General features: G+C 47.4%; 1 protein-coding gene across 1 annotated transcript in view; it reads right to left on the bottom strand.

The window, feature by feature from the left end:
• Window positions 1-2647: 2647 nt before the first annotated feature.
• The window catches only part of Pou2f3 (POU class 2 homeobox 3), an 87965-nt gene continuing 68933 nt past the window's right edge, over window positions 2648-21679 (bottom strand). Inside the window, exons 6-13 of the mRNA XM_076924807.1 lie at window positions 21105-21187; window positions 17848-18030; window positions 17365-17506; window positions 15447-15583; window positions 12577-12738; window positions 7053-7119; window positions 5672-5813; window positions 2648-3859 (exon numbers count right to left, since the gene is read on the bottom strand). Coding sequence (XP_076780922.1) covers window positions 3820-3859; window positions 5672-5813; window positions 7053-7119; window positions 12577-12738; window positions 15447-15583; window positions 17365-17506; window positions 17848-18030; window positions 21105-21187 — 956 coding nt within the window. The 3' untranslated portion in view covers window positions 2648-3819. The remainder of the gene's footprint in view (window positions 3860-5671; window positions 5814-7052; window positions 7120-12576; window positions 12739-15446; window positions 15584-17364; window positions 17507-17847; window positions 18031-21104; window positions 21188-21679) is intronic.

A 21679-nucleotide genomic window follows, 5' to 3' on the forward strand; every position in this document is an offset into this window, starting at 1 on the left:
CAATTCCCAGCACCCACATGGCAGCTCACAACTGTAACTCCAGTTCCAGGGGATCTAACACCCTCCCTCCCACACATGTATATGCAGTCAAATCACCAATGCACATAAAATAAAAGTAAATAATTTTTAAAAATCAGAGTCTGAGCTACACTGTAGTAGTACTAGACCATCTAAAGGCAAGAACCTACTGTAGACAGACAAACAGACAGACAGACGGACAGACAGACAGACATGATCAGAATCCCTAATCTTTTCCTTTTTTCTTTATACTTCCATACTGGCTGATATCGCTCTTAGGTGCCTGTCTCTTAGATGCTCCTAGATGAAGCAGCTAAAATACACACACACATACACACACACACACACACACACACACACACACACACCACAAAAACCAAACCAAAGGGAAAAAAACTTCCATTAAACTTCTTTGGAATTATGACTTTTTGTTTGTTTGTTTTTTGTTTTTCAAGACAGGGTTTCTCTGTGTAGCCCTGGCTGTCCTGGAACTCACTCTATAGACCAGGCTGGCCTCAAACTCAGAAATCTGCCTGCCTCTACCTCCCAAGTACTGGGATTAAAGGCGCACACCACCACTGCCCGGAAGGAATTATGAATTTTTGCAAAATCCTGCAGCTATGAATGTCGAGTCCATGCCCACCTGCAAGTTTGCTTCCACTTAACAAATGGGTAAGACCAAGCAAGCTAGCACTAACTCACAGTAATCCACCTGTCTCTGACTCCCAAGCACACCACTACCACTGTTGTTTACTTTTTGTACAAAATATGGACCAATGGGTGAAATCCAGAGTCTTGGATGGTGCAGGAAATGGTTTCCATAACTACCAGGACAGGACATCAGGATGAGCAGGACTGGAGCAGGAAAGGTTCAGCTTGGACCTGTCAGCAGCACACATGGATGTGCAGTGAGAGCTATGCACAGATGTGCAGTGAGGGCTGTGCACAGATGTGCAGTGAGGGCTGTGCACAGATGTGCAGTGAGGGCTATGCACAGATGTGCAGTGAGAGCTATGCACAGATGTGCAGTGAGCACTATGCACAGGTATGTTTGTATTGGCAGTGTGTACTTTCATTAGACACTTAAATCTCTGCTGAGAACACCTCTGTTGTCTCTCTGCCGCCTTCCACATGCACTAGCCTTGCACTCCTAGGCTCAACCAACCTTCCTACCTCAGCCTCATGTGTGATTGGTTGTCTGGTTGATTTTTTTTTTTTTTTTTGAGACACTGTTTTTTTGTCTGGCTGTCTTAGAACTACCTCTGTAGATCAGGATGGCCTTGAACTCACAGAGATCAACCTGTCTTTGCTTCCCAGGTGCTGGAATTAAAGGCATGTGCCACCACTGCCCAGCTCAGATCATCTCTTTCTTTCAAAAGTAACTACTACCAACAGGACTTGCCCCACTTTGTGGCACAAAACAGAAGTCTAAATATAAACTGCATCCAAACACCAACAACAGTAGACTCCTGATGATTTGTGTGTAGGTTTCCCATGTGGGTGTTATTATTATTTGCAACAAATGTTTAATCCTATGATGGCTAATTTTGAATTGCAGATTGATTGGGTTTTGAGACACTGGCAAGGCATACTGCTATCTATGGTAATGTTTCCAGAAGAAGTCACGAGGGCTGAGACATAAGGAATGGAATAATCTTCTGACAGAATCATAACATGATGGCATTAGTGGGGGTTGGGAATTAATTAGAAGAAGGTCTTCTAGGCTATGTAGCCATCTCTCCTTCCTGCAAACCCTTTGTAGTTTCCTCTCTGCGATGTTGAGAGTTTTTTCACTCTGCCTTGCCCTTCCAAACCCATAAGCTAAAAGAAATCTTTCCTGCCTCAGGTTCCTCTGTCAGGCATTTTGACCACAGCTATGTGAAAGTAACATAAATCCTGACCCATCTCTCCTCACCAGCTGTTACAGCTGTTTCTTCCCCATAGATCAATGTTCCTTTTAGGAACTACAACTATTTACTTTTTAAATTAAGCTGCATGACTGGTTGTGGTAGCTTCCAGGACTGTGATGCTAGCATATAAGAAGCCGAGACAGGGGGATTGAAATGAGTTTGAGGTCACTCTGGCTAAATAATGAGCTTGAGAAGAGCCTGGGCTACAGAGTGAGACCCTACCTAAAAAGACAAAAACAACAACAAAAAACCCAGCAACATAAAATCCTACCACCAACAAAAATGAAACTAGCGAAAAGCTCAACAGTAGCCTTCCTATCCTTCGACAGTCTCGCTACATGGAAGCCATCTTCTCAAGCTGATATACACAGTCAGGAAATTATCCTCTGTGTTAAGCAGCTTTTGCTTTCATTGTAAACCACAACAGCGGAATAGTCAGTATTTCGGATATGTGAGCTAGGTTAGCCTTGGCATCTTCAAGTGACACGACCTGAAATATTCACCATACTTCTTTCTCATAAAATGAGGAACAATCTTTCACCTCCTCGGCTCCCAAAGCAGGTCTGTCCCGCAGGGTAGGAATGTGAGTTATTTGGGGGCATCCCCAGAACCCACTTCATGTCCCAAATGGAACTATTTCCCCATCTATTTCCATTGTTGGCACGGACATCCCCCACCCCCGTGTCCCCACCCCCACAAACACAAAGGCACAAAACACTCCTCTGAACATCTCTTATTAACAGTGGAATAGTTTATGTCATTGCTGTACAAATATATTTAGAAACAAAGAGATTCCGTTGAGTCTCAACAGTTTCCTGGATATTCAGTCTTTAGAAAAAAAAAAAAAAGTACCATTTCTGGGATGGCTTTCATATGACAGCTTTACACACAGACCCACAGAAGGAAACTCCACTATAACGTTGGCCCCAAAGTCAGCAGAACCCCAGCTCACGCGGGAATTCTGTGGGGTGGTCCACAGTTTGGTAGCTCCCCCCTTTCCTAACAGAAGATAAAATAATATAGAGACAATCTTCAAAATTCACACCTGAGTTAAACATTTGGCTGGAAAATTACACATTGAAGAAGAAAGGTCATAGTGCAGAATAGGAAAGGTCTATGTACAAGAAGGAGGCCATCACTTTTCTGTGGCCAGGAGAAAGGAGAGGAGACAGGACGAGGAGACCCACAGGGAACAGAGAAGACACGTGTCCTTGAACTTGGGTACATGTGGGTAACAGAAGAGTACCTTCGGGTGGAGCACTACGGTCAGAGGGGAGCTCGGCCCTTTGTAAAGAGGAAGGGACTTAGTAGGACCCAAGAATAGACAGATTTGGTTGTAGAAAAGGGGGAGTAAGAGCTAAAAGAAAACTGGGCAAAAATGGAGATTCCATGGGAAAACTGTGCTAATTTAACAATATAAGGCTTTGGTGAAGATGTGGGATTTCAGTCTATCCACGGGATTTGGGATCAGTTCAGGATTGTGGCTGAGGTCAGAGTCAAAGCCATAATCTACCCTTCTTGCAGTTTGGCACACCGAGCAAAAGGCTGTCCCAGAAGCCCACGGGTGAGCTGAAAACTAACAATGGCAGAATGCCCTTTTTCCAAAAGATGAAGCCATCAGGAGAGCATGGAGGGGCATGGCAAGGCAGGCGAGCACGGTAAACTCCCAGCGGGGTGATGGAGAGCCCAAGGCAAGAGTGTGGCCTTTGGTCACAGTGTGGTGCTCTGGAGGCTCTGGATCCAGAAGAAGGCAAGATCGTGGGTCTGCTCGTCGGCAGCAGCCGCCGTTTCTCCCTCTCTTCTCGAAGTGTCTGTCCATATGTGTGGAAGGCGTGACTCTTCCTCCTGGCGGGAACCAGGGGCCAGGTGGAATGGGAGGACATTTTTGGTCTCAGTGGAGGTAGGTGGGATGATTCCAACGGTACCATGATCTGGGAGGAAGAGAAAAACAGGCCAGACTCTCAGTTACAAACCTGACAGGAAGGACAAGGTAGGAAGAGATGAGAGCTAAAGAGACAGGCAAGGGGATCCTTAAGGGGTGAGGGAAACATTCTGTAAAACAGTAATGGCTGCACGACCTTCTCAATTTTATGGTATATGAATCATATTTTCAATATTAAACTACTAGATTTGGGTCTCCTCACCCCCAGAAATTTTGACTTTCTAGGTTATGAAATATCTAGATGATAGAAACTAGATGCCTTGCTGAACTAACCGGATTTGGACACGTGGATTCATCGCAAGTGCATAATCTGTCACTCAACTTGGTTTGTTTGTGTGTTTAAGAGACAGTCTCTCGCCTGACAATGGTGGCACACACCTTGAATCTCAACACTTGGGAGACAGAGGCAGGCAGATCTCTGGTTAAGGCCAGCCTGGTCTACAGATCGACTTTCAGGACAGCCAAGGTTACACAGAGAAACCTTGTCTCAGAAAACAACGACAACAAAACAAAACAAAAAAGACAGAGTCTCATTGTGTTTAAAACAGGCTGCTTCCAAATTCACAGTCCTCCTGACTCAGCCTCTTGTATGCTGGGATTGCAAGTGTGTACCATCATGACCAAATTTCTTTTTTAAGAAAAAAACGTACGTGTATGCATCTGTGTGGTGGTTGGACTAGGTCTGGCTGCCTGTAGACTCATGTGTTTGAATGCTTGGCCCATAGGGAGTGGCACTATTAGGAGGTTTAGACTTGGTGGAGTGGGTGTGGCCTTGTTGGAGGAAGTGTGTCACTGTGGGACAGGCTTTGAGGTCTCATATATGCTCAAGCTATGCCCAGTGTGGCACACAGTCTCCTTCTGCTGCCTTGGGCTGAAGATGTAGAACTCTCAGCTCCTTCCCCAGCACCATGCCTGCCTGGACACTGCTATGGTTCCCACTGTGATGATAACGAACCAAACCTCTGAACTGTAAGCCAGCTCCAACTGTAAGAGCTGCCTTGGTCTCTTCGAAGCAAAGAACCTTAAGATAATCTGTGTGACCAGAGGACAACCTTGGGTGTCATCTTTAGGAATGGTGCCGACATTATTTGAGATAGGCTCTCTCAGCGGCCAGGAACTCAAAGACCTCTCTTCTCACTCCTACCCCAGCACTGGGATTACAAGTACACTGCCACACCTGGCTGTAGCTCTGGAGTTCAAACTCAGTCTTCGTGCTTGCACTTTACCAACTAGACTGTCTGCCCAGCCCCCACACCTCTGTCTTCTTCTGCACCTGGGCAAGTTCTCATGGCATCCCTTCAAAAGACACTTTTCCAGTAGTTTATTCACCTTGGGAGCTAAGGTTCGTTATACCCACAGACAACTCCCAGGTATGACTGGGAGACAAGGCTAGGCAGCACATCTTTGTCTCCCTGTGCCAGCCGCACCTGAAGGCCAGAATTGGTCAATGCCTGAGCTCCAGACTCGGGTCAGAATGTCCTGGGACTTGAGTTCCTGGTATGGAGGACTCCTGAGCCCAGCGGAGGACCTGATCATCTCTCACGTGAGCGTTTGGAAATTTCCACCGTTGAAGTGAGGATGGAAATTTTGGCTTTGTTGACATCAGCCCTTGCCAGGACTGCTCACTGGCTACAGCTTCTTTTTTAAATCCTCCATCCCTGGGGGATGCAGTCCAGTCTCCCTCCTCCACCCATCCCCATTGCTACCCCACTTTCTGTTTCCAGTTCTCGCCTATGGCACTGGTCCAGCTCTTCACATGCCCCTGAGACTGCCAGACGCCTCCTCACTGCCCTCTACTTACCCTGACGAGTTAAAGCTGGAGGAGGAGGAGGAGTTCATTGCTGCTTTGGAGTTATTTTGAGATGCTGTGGGGCTGCTGGCATGGAGTCCTGAGCCAGGAGACGAAGGCCTGCTGTTGTTCCCAGGAGAACAGGATGACGTTACTAAGGACAAAGAGAGACAAAAACAAAGCCAAAATAATGCTGCCAGGTCTGGAGACCTTTGTGACACAGCCCTTCCAACACACGATTTCCCGATGGGATCTCCAAAGGGCACCCTACCCCCACCTATCTGCCCACCTTCCACCACGTGAATAGCAAGGCCCACCCATGAGCCCATCCTTGGTGGGGTTCTCATTTCAAGTGCTCTCTGCAACCCAGGCCCTCAGAGTAGTGTGGCTGGTTCTGGCAGTCCAAGACTTGCCAAATGCAGAGGACAGATGCCAAAAACCATCCTACTGTAGGACACACCCTGGGGGGGAGGGGCAAAGAATATGAACCTCAGGAAAGGAAGAGGCACAGGAGACAGTGAACCTGAGAGCAGAGGGACCTGACAGAACCTCACATTCTCTGACTCCACAAAGAAAACACACACGTGGTCCCCTTAAAGGGGACCCTAGCCTCCTCTGGGCCACCCTGACCCTCATTTTTATCCTCTGTAAAATGTTGGCTTTGGACTAAATAGATATTCCTTGAGTTGAGAACCCCAACATGTGTTTCATGAACAGAGCGCCATATATTTTACTATTCAAACTAAGATAAAAAAAAAAAAAAAAAAAAAAAAAAAAAAAAAAAAAGACATACTGAGACTTACCCCACCATTTGAGGAGCTATTAGTGATTCTAGAGAGTAGCTGGATATATGGCCACCTTACCAAGCTCTTTGAAACACTACAGGTGCTATGGAAAAATAGACCCCTGGAAACATGTTTAAAAACCCATCTTCCTCTGGCTTTTGGTAGAGCTCATTTTGGAATGCATTATCCACCCTGAGTGCTTGCTAAGCCAAAGGGCGATTAAAATTAAAAAAACAAACAAACAAACAAACAAACAAACAAAAACATCAAACACTTGTTTAATCTTTGCTTACAAGCATTTCCCAAACTTACGAGATCGTGGAACCCTGTTCTTTTCTATACTGATTTTTCGATGTCTTTCGAGATACACTGAGGGAATGCTGATTTCGGTTGAGTGATTTAGGTTGTTTCGTTTCCTTTGAGACAGGGTTTCTCTTAGGTAGCTCTGGCTATCCTGGAACTCACTTTGTGTACCAGACTGGCCTTGAACACCCACCTCTGTCTCCCAAGGGTTGGGATTAAAGGTGTTTACCACCCCTTAGTCCTTTCAGTTTTAATATGTTATTTAGATTAATTGTGGTGTCTGGAGACCTCATTTGAAAGCTCACCTGTTCCAGGCATGGTGCTGTGGACAGGAGGGACTGAGAGGGAGCCCAGAGACCCTGAGGGAGAGACCTGAAAAACAAGAGAGGCTTGTCAACGTCCATGACATCCTGTTTCTTCTCTCAGGACACTGGGCGAAAGGCCACAGAGCGCAGTCGGCCTTCCTTAATGACGTTCTTCTCCAAAATTTTCTTCATAGGAAGACCAGTGGGCTACGACGTACCAGCCCCACTTCCGGCCTGCAGCGGAAGCTCCCCGGTACAGACACAGACCACTCCCTCTTCTGCTGAGGCCCCTGGGAAAGTTTCTCTGGTACTGCCAGGCTGAAGGCTTGTCCAAGTGCCCTGGTGGTGAGAGGAGCAAGCCTATGAGGCCCTTATTCGGACAGATGCTGCCGGCTGCCTGCTCCATTACTACGTTCAGCACTCGGGAGACTGAGGCAGGGGGATAGCTGTGAGCTGAGTCAGCTACTGCTACATAACAAGACCCTGTCCAAGGGAGGGGAAGAAGGAGAGAGGCAGACAGGCAAGTAGAGACTTAAAGTGCTTGACTCTTAAGCCTGAGGACCAGAGTTCAGATGTCCAGCAGCCATGTAAAAGCTAGGTACAACAGTCATAGCCTGTAGTTCCATGCTGGAAAGACAAAGACAAGAGAACCTGGTGTAGCCAAACCAGGGAGCACCAGGCTCAGTGAAAGAACATATCAAAAAAAAAAAAAAAAAAAAAAAAAAAAAACCAAGATGAGAAGCAATTGAGTAAGATATCCAACATTGACTGCTGCCCCCCACAACTCACACACATAAACGCACATGCGCGCGCGCACACACACACTCATATGGAAGATGCATAACGTTTAGCCTCCCCATTCAGGAATCTACCCCCTCGCGATGATTATCCAGAAAACAGCCTGGGACAAGAATAACAAGGAGCCGACAGATAGAGGTGTGAGACCTGGCTCTGCCATTCACCCTCTGCGTGACTCTGAGTAAGCTCTCAACCCCAGGGAGGCTTGGTTTTCTCATCTGTGAAACAGCAGCAGCAGCACCTCCCTGATATTTCTTTTAATTAAGATTCAATGAGATAATGTCCGTACAGCTTCCAACCCCGCGGCTGGCAGAAAGCACCAGCTTTGTTCAGTGCTAGTTCCCTTACTCCCTGAAGAGAGAGCTATGGACTTCTGTTTATCTCCAGATGTCCTTTTTAGCTCCACTTTTGAGCTGAGGTCTGCAGAAGTTTAACTCTTTTGACCTTTCTTCATGTTGACCAGGAAGCTCCGAGCAGCATCCTCTTAGGACACTGATGGAGACGCTCCACTTAGGGAGCTGCCATCTGCCAAGGTCCTCTCCTCCTTGGGAGGAGCAGCAGAGCGGCAAGAGATGCTATCAATCACCTCCTCTCCAACCCTCTCAGATGCCACACCCAAGAAATTGGTTGTTTTCCAATAGATATCAAGGTGGGCAGTCACTGTCATTAGCTCCTTCCATTACCAGGAAAGACAGGCTATGCATATGTAAGCATGCATGTGGAGGGCTCCTTACTTTAAACAAGTTCTTTTTTTTTTTAAAAAAAAACATGTGGTAGCAAAATGATGCCAAACTGATCTGTGCAATTGTGCCGTGTGTGTGTGTGTGTGTGTGTGTGTGTGTGTGTGTGTGTGTGTGTATGAGACACAGCCTATGTTCTTATGCCTACTAAGCCGGTGTTAATTAATTAATTAATTATTAATTAATGGTAATTGAGCTACATACATCTTCCAAATCCCTCTAAAATGTTGTTTGTTCATCTTTTTAAAAAGATTTTACTTTTAATCATGTCTCTATGTGCTTGTTGGGGAGGTATGTGCATGTGACTGCAATACCCGTGGAGGCCAGAAGAGGGCATTGGCTCCCCTGCAGCAGGTAGCTGGGAGCAGAAGTGGGTGTTGGAAACTGAGCCCAGGCCCTCTGTAGGAACAATATGAGCTCATAACCACTGAGCCATCTTTCCAGCGCCAGCCCTTCTTAATTTATTTTTCTAACTCAACTACCTTGAGGTTGATTTGTATGAAAAGCAAAAGACACCAGTTTTTAGTCCATCAGGGTGTGAGGATAGGACCTGGAGAGATGGCTCAACGGTTAAGAGCACTGACTGCTCTTCCAGAGGTCCTGAGTTCAATTCCCAGCAACCACATGGTGGCTCACAACCATCTATACTGGAATCTGATGTCCTCTTCGGGCATGCAAGTCTACATGCAGATAGAGCACTCATATAAATAAATAAAGAGGTAAAGAAATAAATAAATAAATAAAATCTTTAAAAAGAAAAGACACGAGGAAAAAGACAGGATCAGAATACATTCTCTACTCTCTTGTGATACCTGGTGTGGAACTTTGTCTTCCAGACATGATGTGGCCATTTTTATGACAAAATTCTTTATGTGCACAGGTAGTTTGCCTGCATGTGTGTCTGCAAATGCCTGTAGAGAATGCCCTGGATAGTTTTAAGTTGCTATGTGGGTGCTGGGAATCGATCCTGGATTTCTCTGGAAGTCAGCCAGCACTGTTAACTTCTAAGCCACCTCCACAGCCCCCAGCTTAAGGTTCTTAAACAGCACGCCTTCCCACAGGCTGTTCCTTCTGCCTGCAGAACTACTCTTGCTAACTCACCACGTCCTTCAAGCAAATCATGGGCTCCCTGTTTGTGGCTGCCCTGCCGACTTGAGTGTCTTTTATCTGCAGTCCCACAATGCTCCTGTGGAACTCCTGTCCGGCTCTCACACATACTTGCTTCTACTTCTTGCCTTCTCAGGCTCTTCCTCCTCTGGTTCTTGCTTTCAGTCCACGGATGTCACAGGTTTGGAAGAGAACCTTTCTCTTTCTTCACACAACTTCCATAATGGAGCTTCTCCTCACCTAGGACTTCAACTGTCACCCGTATGCTTGTGACACTCCCAATCACTCCCAATCCGTGTCTCCATCCCGGCTTCTCTCCTGACCTCTGCATCCACCATTCCGAGTCTCTAGGGGCAATCCCACTTAGGTGTCCTGCAGGCTTACATCATAATGATGCAAAGAAGTGGAGTACCACCTTTGCCCACTCCAAAACCAGCTGATCCTGTTGGATTGGTCCACACATACTGCTACCTGCTACCCAACCAGCCCAGCTTGAACACTCTGAATCATCACAAGAATTCTCCCTCCGTCACTCTCCCTGCCCTGAGCCAGCTTTCAGTTCACTAACCAAGGCCTCACGTTTATAGTTGTGTTTGGTTGTTTCTGAGATAGAGCCTCGTGGAGCTCAAATTGGTTCAGTATTTTCTAGGTCACTAAAGATGACCCTGAACAACTGCTCCACCTCCTGAGTGCTGAGATTATACTGTGGGGCTCAGGATGGAACCCAGAGCCTCACACGTAGTAGGCAGGCACTCTCCCAACATTACACCCTTAACCCTTGTTTATCATAACCCTTTGTTTATCATAACCCTTTGTTTATCATAACCCTTTGTTTATGGCTTGACATTCTTCTCTATCACCTGCCCTACGATCAGTCCAGTCTCACTTTTCGACATTCCTCCGCACAGAACCACCTGCGGTTCCGTGAATGCACTGCTTACTTCCTCACTGTCACTGTGCTCACAACTCCCCTGGAGACAGCTCCACCCCACACTTACCTGCCTCTGGCAGACTCAATTCAGGCATTAATGACCTCCTTGGGGGAGCCTTCCGAGCCACCCTCCCCAAGGTGTGTCAGCTGCTCCTCCTAAGTTGCTTAGAGAACCTGATGTTTACCTCTTGTTTACTTGTGTGTGTGTGCCCTTTGCTAGACACAGAGGTCCGCTTGGACTGGAAATAAAGGGTATTTATCCTTCTCTCTCCAGTACTTGACATAAACACCAACATAGAGCTGGCCCATGGCTATTTGGGAGTGATATCAACAATGTGGTAGTTTTTAAGTCGCTGCTATGTCTTACCTAGCCTGCAGCCACTCTGGAATGCTAGAAGACTGGAGGACATCATTCTTTCCAACTCTTCTAGCATAATTGTTCCAAAACTGGAGAACTCCACAACGCTAACCAGGTCCCCATCTCTTTCTGAATGGGACAGACACTTTCTAAGTCCTAAACCTCCATGTCTCCCTAGAACCTCAAGATATTCTCACTCAGCCTTAGCTTTTCCCTGCAGCACCAGAGGCTAAAACTGCCTCTTGGGTGCCTAGTCAACACATCTAACGTCCTGGGAACTCACCACATACACCAGGCCGATCTCGAACTCACAGAGATCGGCCTGCCTCTACCTCCTGAGTGCTGGGATTAAAGGTGTGTGCCACCATGTCCAGCTCAATATATTTTTATAAAAGGGTGGGGCCAATAATATGCAAGGTGGCCTATGCCTATAATTCTAGTTCTCAGGTAGCTCAGTTGATTAAGAGTGCTTGCCTGGCATGCAGGGAGTCCTGGGTTCCATACCTAGCACGAGAGAAATCATGTGTCTTGGTACACACCTATGATACCTATAAACCTGGGAGATAGAGGTCATTCTTGGTTGCCTATGTAATGAGCTTAAGGGTAGCCTGGGCTACATGGGACCCGGTACCATAAAATGAACAAAACAAAGTCAACAAAGCCACCTAGAAAAAACATGGCAGCCCCTTCCTGCCTGCTGACCTGCTTTTTGAATCTGAGCTATTAGCACATCTTCTTGGCTTCACAGTTGAGGAATATGCACATCCAGCCACTTCATTCATCACCATGGCTACCACCTTCCAAGCCTCCTCTACTCTCAGCCTGATGGTTGTCTCCTGGCTGGTCTCCTGCTTCTACCCAGCAGCCCATGGCCCAGCACAGACTTACGCATCTGAGCTTCTCCGATATCTTCCTATTCCAGTCAACTGAAGTCCTGGGTCCTCTCATTGAATTCCAAGACCCTGGGGGGGTCTGCTCCCTGCTGCTTCTCGGAAGTCCCCTGCTTTTTGCCCATTTTGCATAGACTTCCTTGTTGGTCCCTCTATCTTAAATACCCTTCCCCCTAGAGAGCTTCATATTTCATCCCTGTATGAAGTTTAGATTTTTCATTCAAATACCAGTCAATCAGACAGGCTATCTCTAGTCTTCCTGTTAAAAAGGCGCAAATCTCCCAGTCCCGTTGTTCATCTTTATGCATGTTTATAAAACTTGGATTACGTTGTATTTATTTTACATACGTGTGTGCTTACATGACTGCCATAATAGCATGTATGATGGTAACAGGACAACTTTTGGGAATTGGTTCTTTCCTTTGACTGGGGGGGGGGGGGTGGGTCCCAGAGATGGAAAATGAGTTGTCAGGTTGGGCAGCAAGCACCTTTACAGGCCATCCTATCTCAACAGCCTGGTCCACCCATGTTTAATCTTCTCTGTATTATGCATTTTTTTATATGTCGTATCCATTTGTTTACTCGTGTACGGAATCTCCCCTACCCAGGTTCTATACCACTCTCTAGGATGGAAGACTCTTAGCCTCCAGGTGCGAGTCCACCAAGGGTTTGGCAGTCAGCCTGGCTCCACACCACTTACCAGCCGAGAGTTGTAGATGGGTGGCTTGACAGGGGTGGCCACGGGGCAGTTGATTCTCTTCTCCTTTTGGCGTCGGTTGCAGAACCAGACTCTTACCACCTCCTTCTCCATGGACAACTGCTCCGCAATCATGGAAATCTCTTCCGAGCTGGGTTTAGGGTTCTTTAGGGACAAAGGGATAGGGTGTGGTCAGGAGATAGAAAGAGGCTCAGGAATTGGAGGTGAGCGTCAGATGTTCCAAACACAAAGAATCCAATATATGGGTCAAAGGCCTTAGAGTCAGACCAAGGGTGGAATACTGGTTTTATCCCATGTGTACTGAGTGTCTTTAGAAATCCCCTTTTGCCGGGTGGTGGTGGCGCACGCCTTTGATCCCAGCACTTGGGAGGCAGAGGCAGGTGGATTTCTGAGTTTGAGGCTAGCCTGGACTATAGAGTGAGTTCCAGGACAGCCAGGGCTACACAGAGAAACCCTGTATCGAAAAACAAAAAAACAGCTGGGCGGTGGTGGCACACGCCTTTAATCCCAGCACTTGGGAGGCAGAGGCAGGCGAATTTCTGAGTTCGAGGCCAGCCTGGTCTACAGAGTGAGTTCCAGGACAACCAGGGAAACCCTGTCTCGAAAAGAAAAAAAGAAAAAAAAAAAGAAAGAAAGAAAAATAAAACAAACAAACAAAAAAATCCCCCTTTACCTCAACACCTGTCTTTCTTTATATGGAATGAGACAAGCAGCTAGCACATCAAGGTAAGGGTCACAAGAGAAAGCATGTGTATACCATCAGGCACAGGGCTGGTACAGGACAGAGGAAACAAAAGATAGATCTCTTCCTGTACTCCTTCCTTGGAAGTAGTTCCACTGCACGGCCTCCACAGGTGAGTGATGAAGGGCTGGACTCCGTGGGAAAAATGCATCCCTCTAAGTCCTTCCTCATAACATCTCCCTTTCCATCTCTTAGACAATGAGGAGGCTGGAACTCTCAGGCCTACCATGTTCTGTGGGAAAGCTGTAGGCGATGTGATATCATCGCTTTGTCCTTCTGACCTGCCACCCAGTCTGTGGCATGAGCCCCTTTCCCTCAGCCCGGCATCCTCCTTTAACTGTCCTAAGAAACCTAAAAAGATGGGAAACTCATTTCCGATCATCCTGCTGGCAGGGATACAGCCATGAAATGCTGTTCCCTCCCGAGTCATACTCTTTGGTGAACCTGTTCCAGGGCAGCAATCCTAGCAGCCAGGTCCTCCAAGGCTGGATTGAGGAGTTTTCAGTATCCAGGGAGGCTCTAGGGACTGCTACCCAAGGGATCTCGATAGAGGCTCTCAGGAGTCACCTGGGTATCCCGTTTCTCACCCCCAGCTCCCATGAGGCTCACAGCATACACACACTCCCTCAAGGATATGCTTTTCCTGTTCTTGAGTGTGTGTGTTCAGAATCGCTAGCTAGAGGATGTCATTTAGAATATGGAAAGATCTAAAAACTTTTAATTTAAAAAAGACATGAATGCATGTTTTAAAAATAACTGTAAGAAATAAAACAGTTTAATTGGTGAGGGGGGGGAAGAGATTGTGCGGTATAACCACCAGTGTGGAAATGTGTAAGGGAAAAGTCACACAAGCAAATGCTTTCGGAAGGCACTGCAAACTGGGGGATGGTGGCACAGGCGGGCCTAACACTTGGGGACAGACTCGGGAGGAATGCTATAAGCTTGAGGTTAGCCTGGGCTACATAATGGGCTATATACAGGTCGGCCTGGATAAACTCCAGTGTGAGACTATGTCTTTAAACAGCAAAGGTAAACAAGACATAGACAGACAGACAGACAAGAAGCAAAACAAAATCAAAGGCCAAAGGGTTGTTTTTCCTTTGTCCTTCTCTCCCTGTGTTTTTCAAAATGTTAACCATGAGCGTTTATTCCATTGTTTTTTTTTTAAGTTGAACCCCTTTTTAAAAAATGTAATGTTGGGGCTGGACAGATGGCTCAGTGGTTAAGAGCACCAACTGCTCTCCCAGAGGTCCTGAGTTCAATTCCCAGCACCCACATGGTGGCTCCCAACCATCTGTAATGGGATCCGATGTCCTCTTCTGGTGTGTCTGAAGACAGCTACAGTTTACTCATATAAAATTAATTAATTAATTAATTAATTAAAAATAATGTTTATGTGCTTGGGAATAGGAGGTCATACACCACGGCAAAGGTGTGTGGAGATCACGGGAACCTGGTTCCTTGAGGGAACTTTCTCTTCTTCCGCCCCCTGGATCTCATGAAGGTAGGTCATCAGGCTTGGCAACAAGCCCCTTTTGTCCTCAATAATTCATCGTGCAAGCTCTTAATTATACTTTTAAGTTGAAAACTAGCCGGGCGGTGGTGGCGCACGCCTTTGATCCCAGCATTTGGGAGGCAGAGGCAGGCAGATTTCTGAGTTCGAGGCCAGCCTGGTCTACAGAGTGAGTTCCAGGACAGCCAGGGCTACACAGAGAAATCCTGTCTCGAAAAACCAGAAAAAAAAAAAAAGTTGAAAACTAAAATTTGCTTCAAAAAAGACAGAGACTTATGGCTCTCTCCCATTACCTCAAATATAGAGACCCCACCACCACCACCACCACCACCACACACTGGGATGCTGTGTTCTATTCTTGAATCTTGCAGTGAGAGGGACCATGAGCCCCAAATAAATGTCAGAGAGAGAGGAAGCTTTCTGGAACTTTGGAAGGTCAGCATTCCTGGGTTCCCTGGGTAGAGGGGTGACTTGGCTTCTTCCCAGGTGGGTGCCTGGGAATGAGGGAGTCGTGCTTAGGGTCTCGCACTGAGCCCAGCTTTTTATCTACACAACACACGGTCGGGCTACCCACTCCCATCCAAGGATGCTGCTCACATCTTGAAATCGCTTTTCCAAAGTCAGGCGGATGTTCGTCTCGATGCTGGTCCGCTTCTTCCTCTTCCTGCCAAACACTTCACTGAGAGCCGGGTAGGAGCTGGGTGTGCTTGCTGAAGGGTCTGACGGGGAGGACTCTGGAGAGAGGAGCAAATGAAGCTCAGAGATGGAAATGTGAGGCCAGCCTAGCCTGCCAGAGTAAACCTGAGACTTATTAGGCCTTCCCATGGATCCTGCCCTGACCCCAGCAAATAACCCAGAAGGGACCACATGATGGTTTGTATATGTTTGGCCCAGGAAGTGTCGCTATCAGGAGGTATAGCCTTGTTGGAGTAGGTGTGTCACTGTGGACATGGGCTTAAGACCCTCATTTTAGTTGCCTGGAAGCCAGTCATCTAGCAGCCTTCAGATGGAGATGTAGAACTCTTAGCTTCTCCTGCACCAAGCCTGCCTAGACACTGCCATGCTCTCACCTTGATGATAATGGACTGAACCTCTGAACCTGTAAGCCAGCCCCTATTAAAATATTGTCCTTTATAAGACTTGCATTGGTCATGGTGTCTGTTCACAGCAGTAAAACCCTAACAAGACAGATCATATCCTGCTTCTCCAGGATGCTCTGGGCAAAGGTGCCCGAGGGCTCCGACCACAGAGTCTCCAGGTGTTTGCAGTCATGGTTCAGGGATTCCCAGACATCAGGCCTGTGTGGGCAGAAGGAATGCAAGTAGGACTATGAGTCACACCACATGACCTATTTTAGATGTGCCCATCTGTAAGTACTGAGTGGAATGGGTTTTCTCCGCCACTTAGGAACCTATGCTAGTTCTGAAGCCATTTGTCCACGAGTGGAAGGTGAGAGCCAAGGCCCGCAAGGTGGGGAGAACCCAAACTAATAATACTATAAAATCCTTCCCCGAAAGACTCAGGAGCTTCAGATCACTTCTTTCATTTGGATGTTCCAGTAAAAGTTGTCTCCTAGGTGGTATGTTGAGGAATGGGATGATTCCCAGGCACTCTTCCGAGGGAGGGGACTTCCTTGAAGAGAACCATCCTGGCCACTCAGCCCACCCCTCCTGCCTTTACCAGTAGAATAGTAATCAATAACCCATACCCCTGCTTAACAGAACCTGGCCCTGGGGAGACAGGCCCGTTCTTTCCCTCTCCACATAGGCTAGATGTCTCAAGCAAGGGCCACCCTGTACCACCTACTCCCCTGGGCACACTTAACAATGTATGGAGTCAGGTGGGGAGATGTGGCAGGCACTCTGGTCAATGCCTAGGTAGAGAGCCAGGCTGCTCACCTCCAGTGCTTCGTCCAGCCTCCAAAGACAAACAATTGTATTTGATCCAAATGTCAGAAGCCTTGCCCCTCACTCTTTCTGCAGCTATGTTCTCTCATTCATTATTCCAGATGCCCCACCCCTTGGCTTCTGCCCCTGGCCCCCTGGTAGGCCTCTATCCTGACAGAATCTATCTCCTGATCCCCCTTCCTTCTGACAGGCTTGTCTGGTCAGTCCTGATCTTGGCAATTGTCTGTCCTGCTCCAGAATAGCCAAATAAAGACGTGAAGCTAGGCCTGGGGCTTCTTGCCTCAGTGGGATCCTACAGGGCCCTCTTCCTGGTCTTCTGTCCTAGGCTGATCCCATACAATTTGAGTAAGTAAATCGAATCTAGCCTCTCAACAGACATCTTGAAATATAAATTAGCTCTAGGGTAGGGAATAGAATAGAATAATAGGACAGTCTGCGTGCCCATATCCTAGGTCTCACTTCTTGGTTTGTACCAGGCTGGAGAGGAGAAGTAATCCTCTCTCTCACCTTGCCCAAGCCCCATCACACACATGCCCCTAGAAAGCGCCCCGTGGAATCTCGGGGGCGGGGGGGGGGCTTCTATGTTTATCATTTCCCTGCCCCCGCACCTGCATCATTCAGCCACTTCTCCAGCAGCGGCTTGAGTTTACACATGTTCTTGAAGCTCAGGTTGAGGGCCTCGAATCTCGAGATGGTGGTCTGGCTGAAGTCATTGCCGTACAGCTTCCCCATCGCCAGTCCCACGTCTCCCTGTGAGAGGGGCCGAGAGGGAGGGAGGTGAGGGACAGATGTCCTTTTCTTGCCTGTGTTCTCCGCCGCCCTAAAACTACCACACAGCCAGAGCCCCGAGCATCTGCCCACAGCCTTGCACCTTCCCTGTCTTTTTTCCTCTAGGATACAAAACCGGCTTATTTCTCTCCTTGTACTTTTCTGAGCCATACAAATCCTGGTCTTTATTCCTCTGAGCAACCCATACTCTATTCCCAGGGAACAGGATGTAGCGCACTTGCTCCTGAAACCTGCACTTGGGAAGACACAGCCTCTATCTATCACACAACCCAGTTCTTCCAACTCCGGCTCCCAAAGCAAACCTGTGTGAAGCCGAGCTTAATGCGCCTCTGCTTGAAGGTCTTGGCGAACTTCTCCAGCTCCTCCAGGTCAGTGGGCTCGTCGTTCCCTCCGGGGCCAGGCAGATGCTTGGGCCCTGACAGATGCTGAGGAGCTTCCAGGTGGGGCTCTAAAGAGGATCCTGACAGCCCAGGACGCCCAACTGCCTGATAAGGAACACACACCACAGTGAATTACAAAGACTCAAAAGACCACACTGAGGTGTCTGCAGTTATTACTGAAAGATTCACTTAGAAAGAGTGACAGGGCCTTGGGTTCACTGAACCCTGTCGTTGCAGATGGATGGAGATAGAAATTAGCATTTCTGTGATCTGGAGCAAAAACTGGGTATGGGGCAGACACAGAAAGAAGCAAGACCAGGAGGTGGTCTCTTTGGCTTTTGGTCTGTGACTCACTGACCCAGAGTAGGTGACTTCCTCTAGTCAGTTTTCCACCATAAAAGGAACTGGCAGAGTTGTTTACTGTGAGATCTGAGATCTCAGCTTGGGACAAATCTCAGCATGGGACAAGGAGAAGGTCATTGGCTTGGCCTGTTCTTTTCCAGAGAAGAAAATGACAGAGGAGGCACACACAACAGTCACAGACGGAAGACAGTGAGGGACATCTGGAAATCCAAGACATTAGTTATGAGTGTCACTTTACTGTTCTCTTTAATGAGAATGCCGTGAGTTGATTTTATGTATTTTTTTTTTTTTTTTAAAGAAAGGGTCTTGTTATGTATCTCAATCTAGCCTGGTCCTCACAATCCTCCTGCCTCAGCCTTCACAGTACTAGGTTTACAGATATATACCACTATCCCTGGAGAATGTTGTAGCTTTCATCAAAGGTATTTTTAAAAGATTTATTTGTTTTTATTCTATATGTTTGAGTGCTTTTGCCTATAGATATGAATATGCATGCACCCTGTGCACCCATGGCCTGCAATAACAAGAAGGACGTTGGATCCCCTGGGAGTGGGGTTACAGATGGCCATAAGCCACTATGTGAGTACTGGAAATGGGTAGACTGCAGAGCCATCTCTCTGGCCCCAGTGAAAGGTTTTGTTGTTGTTGTTTTGTTTGGTTGGTTTTTGTTTTGTTTTAACTAGTGCTATCTCAATGCACCTTGTCAGAAGACAGCCCCCCTTTAATCTTATCTCATAGAAAATTCTACCATTTAATATAGAGCCATGATGCACTCCAGTGAGATCAGGAACATATCTAGTCTTGAGATATCTACTTTCTAAAAAGATTTACTTGTTTACGTGTATGGGTGCATGTGTTTTGCCTGCATGTGTTTAAGTGCACCAAGGTGTGTTCTTGGAGGTCAGAAAAGGGAGTCTGATCCCTTAGAACTGAAGTTACAGGTGTTTGTGAGCCACCCGTTAGTCCTGCGAATCACCAGGAAAACCAACGACACCATTTTGGGCCAAATTTAAAGCAAGCATTTATTGCATATTAGTAATACTGACCAAGAAATGGACTTGGGTCAGGACAATTCCCTGGAATTTCCCAGCTGGAATTGCCTCAAGCCACATGCTTCAGAGGCTTATGGAAACAAACCTATAGGCCACCTGGACTTTCCCATGAGGCTTTGTTATTTCTCAAAAACTGCAATTCCCAGCACCCCAGGAAGTTAACTGATTCCTGGGCAGGTGAGACTTATGGGTTAGTTTTGGGTATTACATACCATGTGGATTCTGGGAACTGAACCTAGGTCCTCTGCAAGAATAGCAAGTGCTCTTAACCCCTGGGCCATCTCTCCAGCCCCTTGAGATATCTATTATTTCACAAAGGTGGGGCACAGTCCAGATCTTGAGGGTCAAGCACTGTGGTCCAGCACAGAGACTACTCACTGCCTTTAACGACAATGAGTATAAATCCCCTTGTCTCTTCTTTGGTTTTTTGCTTAGAGAAAATTAAATCCCTTTCCTGTTCTTGTTTACCAGAGACCAGAATCCTCATGAAGAAGAAGATAAGGAGTCAGACTCAAGTTTAGAAAGAGTTATCTCCTCATTCTTAGAAGAGGAGTCTCCTAGATGAGAACGGCTAGAAACGTCAAAGATGGGCCCTGCTTTGCAGGAGATGAGCGTCAGGAGATGGCAATGGAGGAAGTAGCCCAGACAGATCCTCAGAGCAAAGTTCTAGTAGCTCCTGAACATCCCTTTTCATTAATTCACCTGCTATTTCATTTGACAATATTGAATATTCAATATTTATATTCAATACTCATTGAACCGCACAGTTACCTCCTCCACCAACTGCCTAATTATATCAATTTGATATCCCAGAGCTCATTCATGAATCCCTGTTTGCTCTTGTTTCTGTGACTGTTGGTCAGCCCCTAGGAGGACCTTTCTACTTCTTTATGCATACATGAGGTCTCTTTGTGTTCCCCAAGCTAGTCTTCAACAAGCTACACTACAGACAAACCATGGTACCCTGAGCTGAAGGATCTTAATCGTCTTCTAAATGGCTCTTCTGACCATCTCTTTATGTCATAGACTGGGGGTCTATAACTATGCCATGCTTAGTGCATCCTCCAACTTAGCTGTCCCCATTTCTCTCAACCACTAGGTGGCGCTCCCCCTCTAGCTATCTTCCGTGGACATTAGGCCTGGGAAAAGCCAGGGTCCTTCAGTGAGTCTTGGGGATTTTAGTCCCGAGAACGAATATTACAAGTCTCTGTGGTCGCTTCTGGTCATCCCTTATAGAAACAATTCATGGATCTGCACCGGCAATTGACGTCCCAGAGGATCCCTGACAAGAAACAGACTTTTATTTCCCAGTTGATAACAGGTGTTCTGTGCATGATCCCCATCGGGTCGGCTGCTTAGGGCTCTCTTGCTAGATCTCAGCCTGCTTGACCCCAACATCTGCCCATTGCAGGGTGTAGTCAGCTGAAGTGGTCCTGAGGTGAGATACTGGCTTTGATACCCCGCCCTCCTTTGGACTTGAGGGAATCTGGGTGGAACTGGGGGATATCAGCATCCCTGAGTAACTGGCTAAATTCTGAGAGAGGCAAAGCCAGGAATTGAAGCTGCTGGCCAGCCGGGGAGCTTCATTCTAGTGACAGGACAAACTGCCTCATCCTTAGGAGTAGGTTGGGGTTTTCCCATGTACCAACAGGGAGAACCCCCAGAGTGAGTATCCTGCTAACAAGGGGAAGACTGAGGAGATGAAGTTTGCCCAGGGCTGAGACAATCTGTGAAGAATCAGCATGGGTGGAGGGTAGCAGTTACCTGGGAGGCGAGGCCAGGCCCTGTCTGTGGGAGGAGTAGAGTGCTTTGTTGCTGTGGAAAGGAGAGAAGATTCGGCTGCAGACCTGAGTGACAGGGGAGGGACAAAGGGACAAAGGAACAAACAAACAAACAAACAAAATCCAGGCCATTTGAAAGACAAGCTGAGCATTGAAACCATGCTAACTGCCCCCCTCCTCCTCCTCCTGCTAACCTAATCAGGTCCCACAACCCACCCTAAGCCTGGTTGAAAAACCCTGTGGGCACTGCCAGCAATTGCCACATACTGGTGGAGGCCAACCAGACTCGGGGATAAACACCTGTAAACAGCAGTCCCCAAACCTGTCCTGCCTGCCTGCCTGCCTGCCTGCCTGCCTGCCTGCCTGCCTGCCTGCCTGAGAGCTGCAAAGGCATAGGAGGGTCAACACACGCTCCCTGAGATCTGATTAGCAGGGTGAGCAGCCCAGAGAGAGGAGGCCACAGGAATCACTACAGAGCCCCAGGGGGAGCCGGTTATTTCAATCTGCCTGCAAGGGAAAGCAGCTGGGATGTTTAGGCCTGCCAGATCTGTAAGGGCA

The sequence above is a fragment of the Arvicanthis niloticus genome, chromosome 26, assembly GCF_011762505.2.
Source record: "Arvicanthis niloticus isolate mArvNil1 chromosome 26, mArvNil1.pat.X, whole genome shotgun sequence".
NCBI lineage: Eukaryota > Metazoa > Chordata > Mammalia > Rodentia > Muridae > Arvicanthis > Arvicanthis niloticus.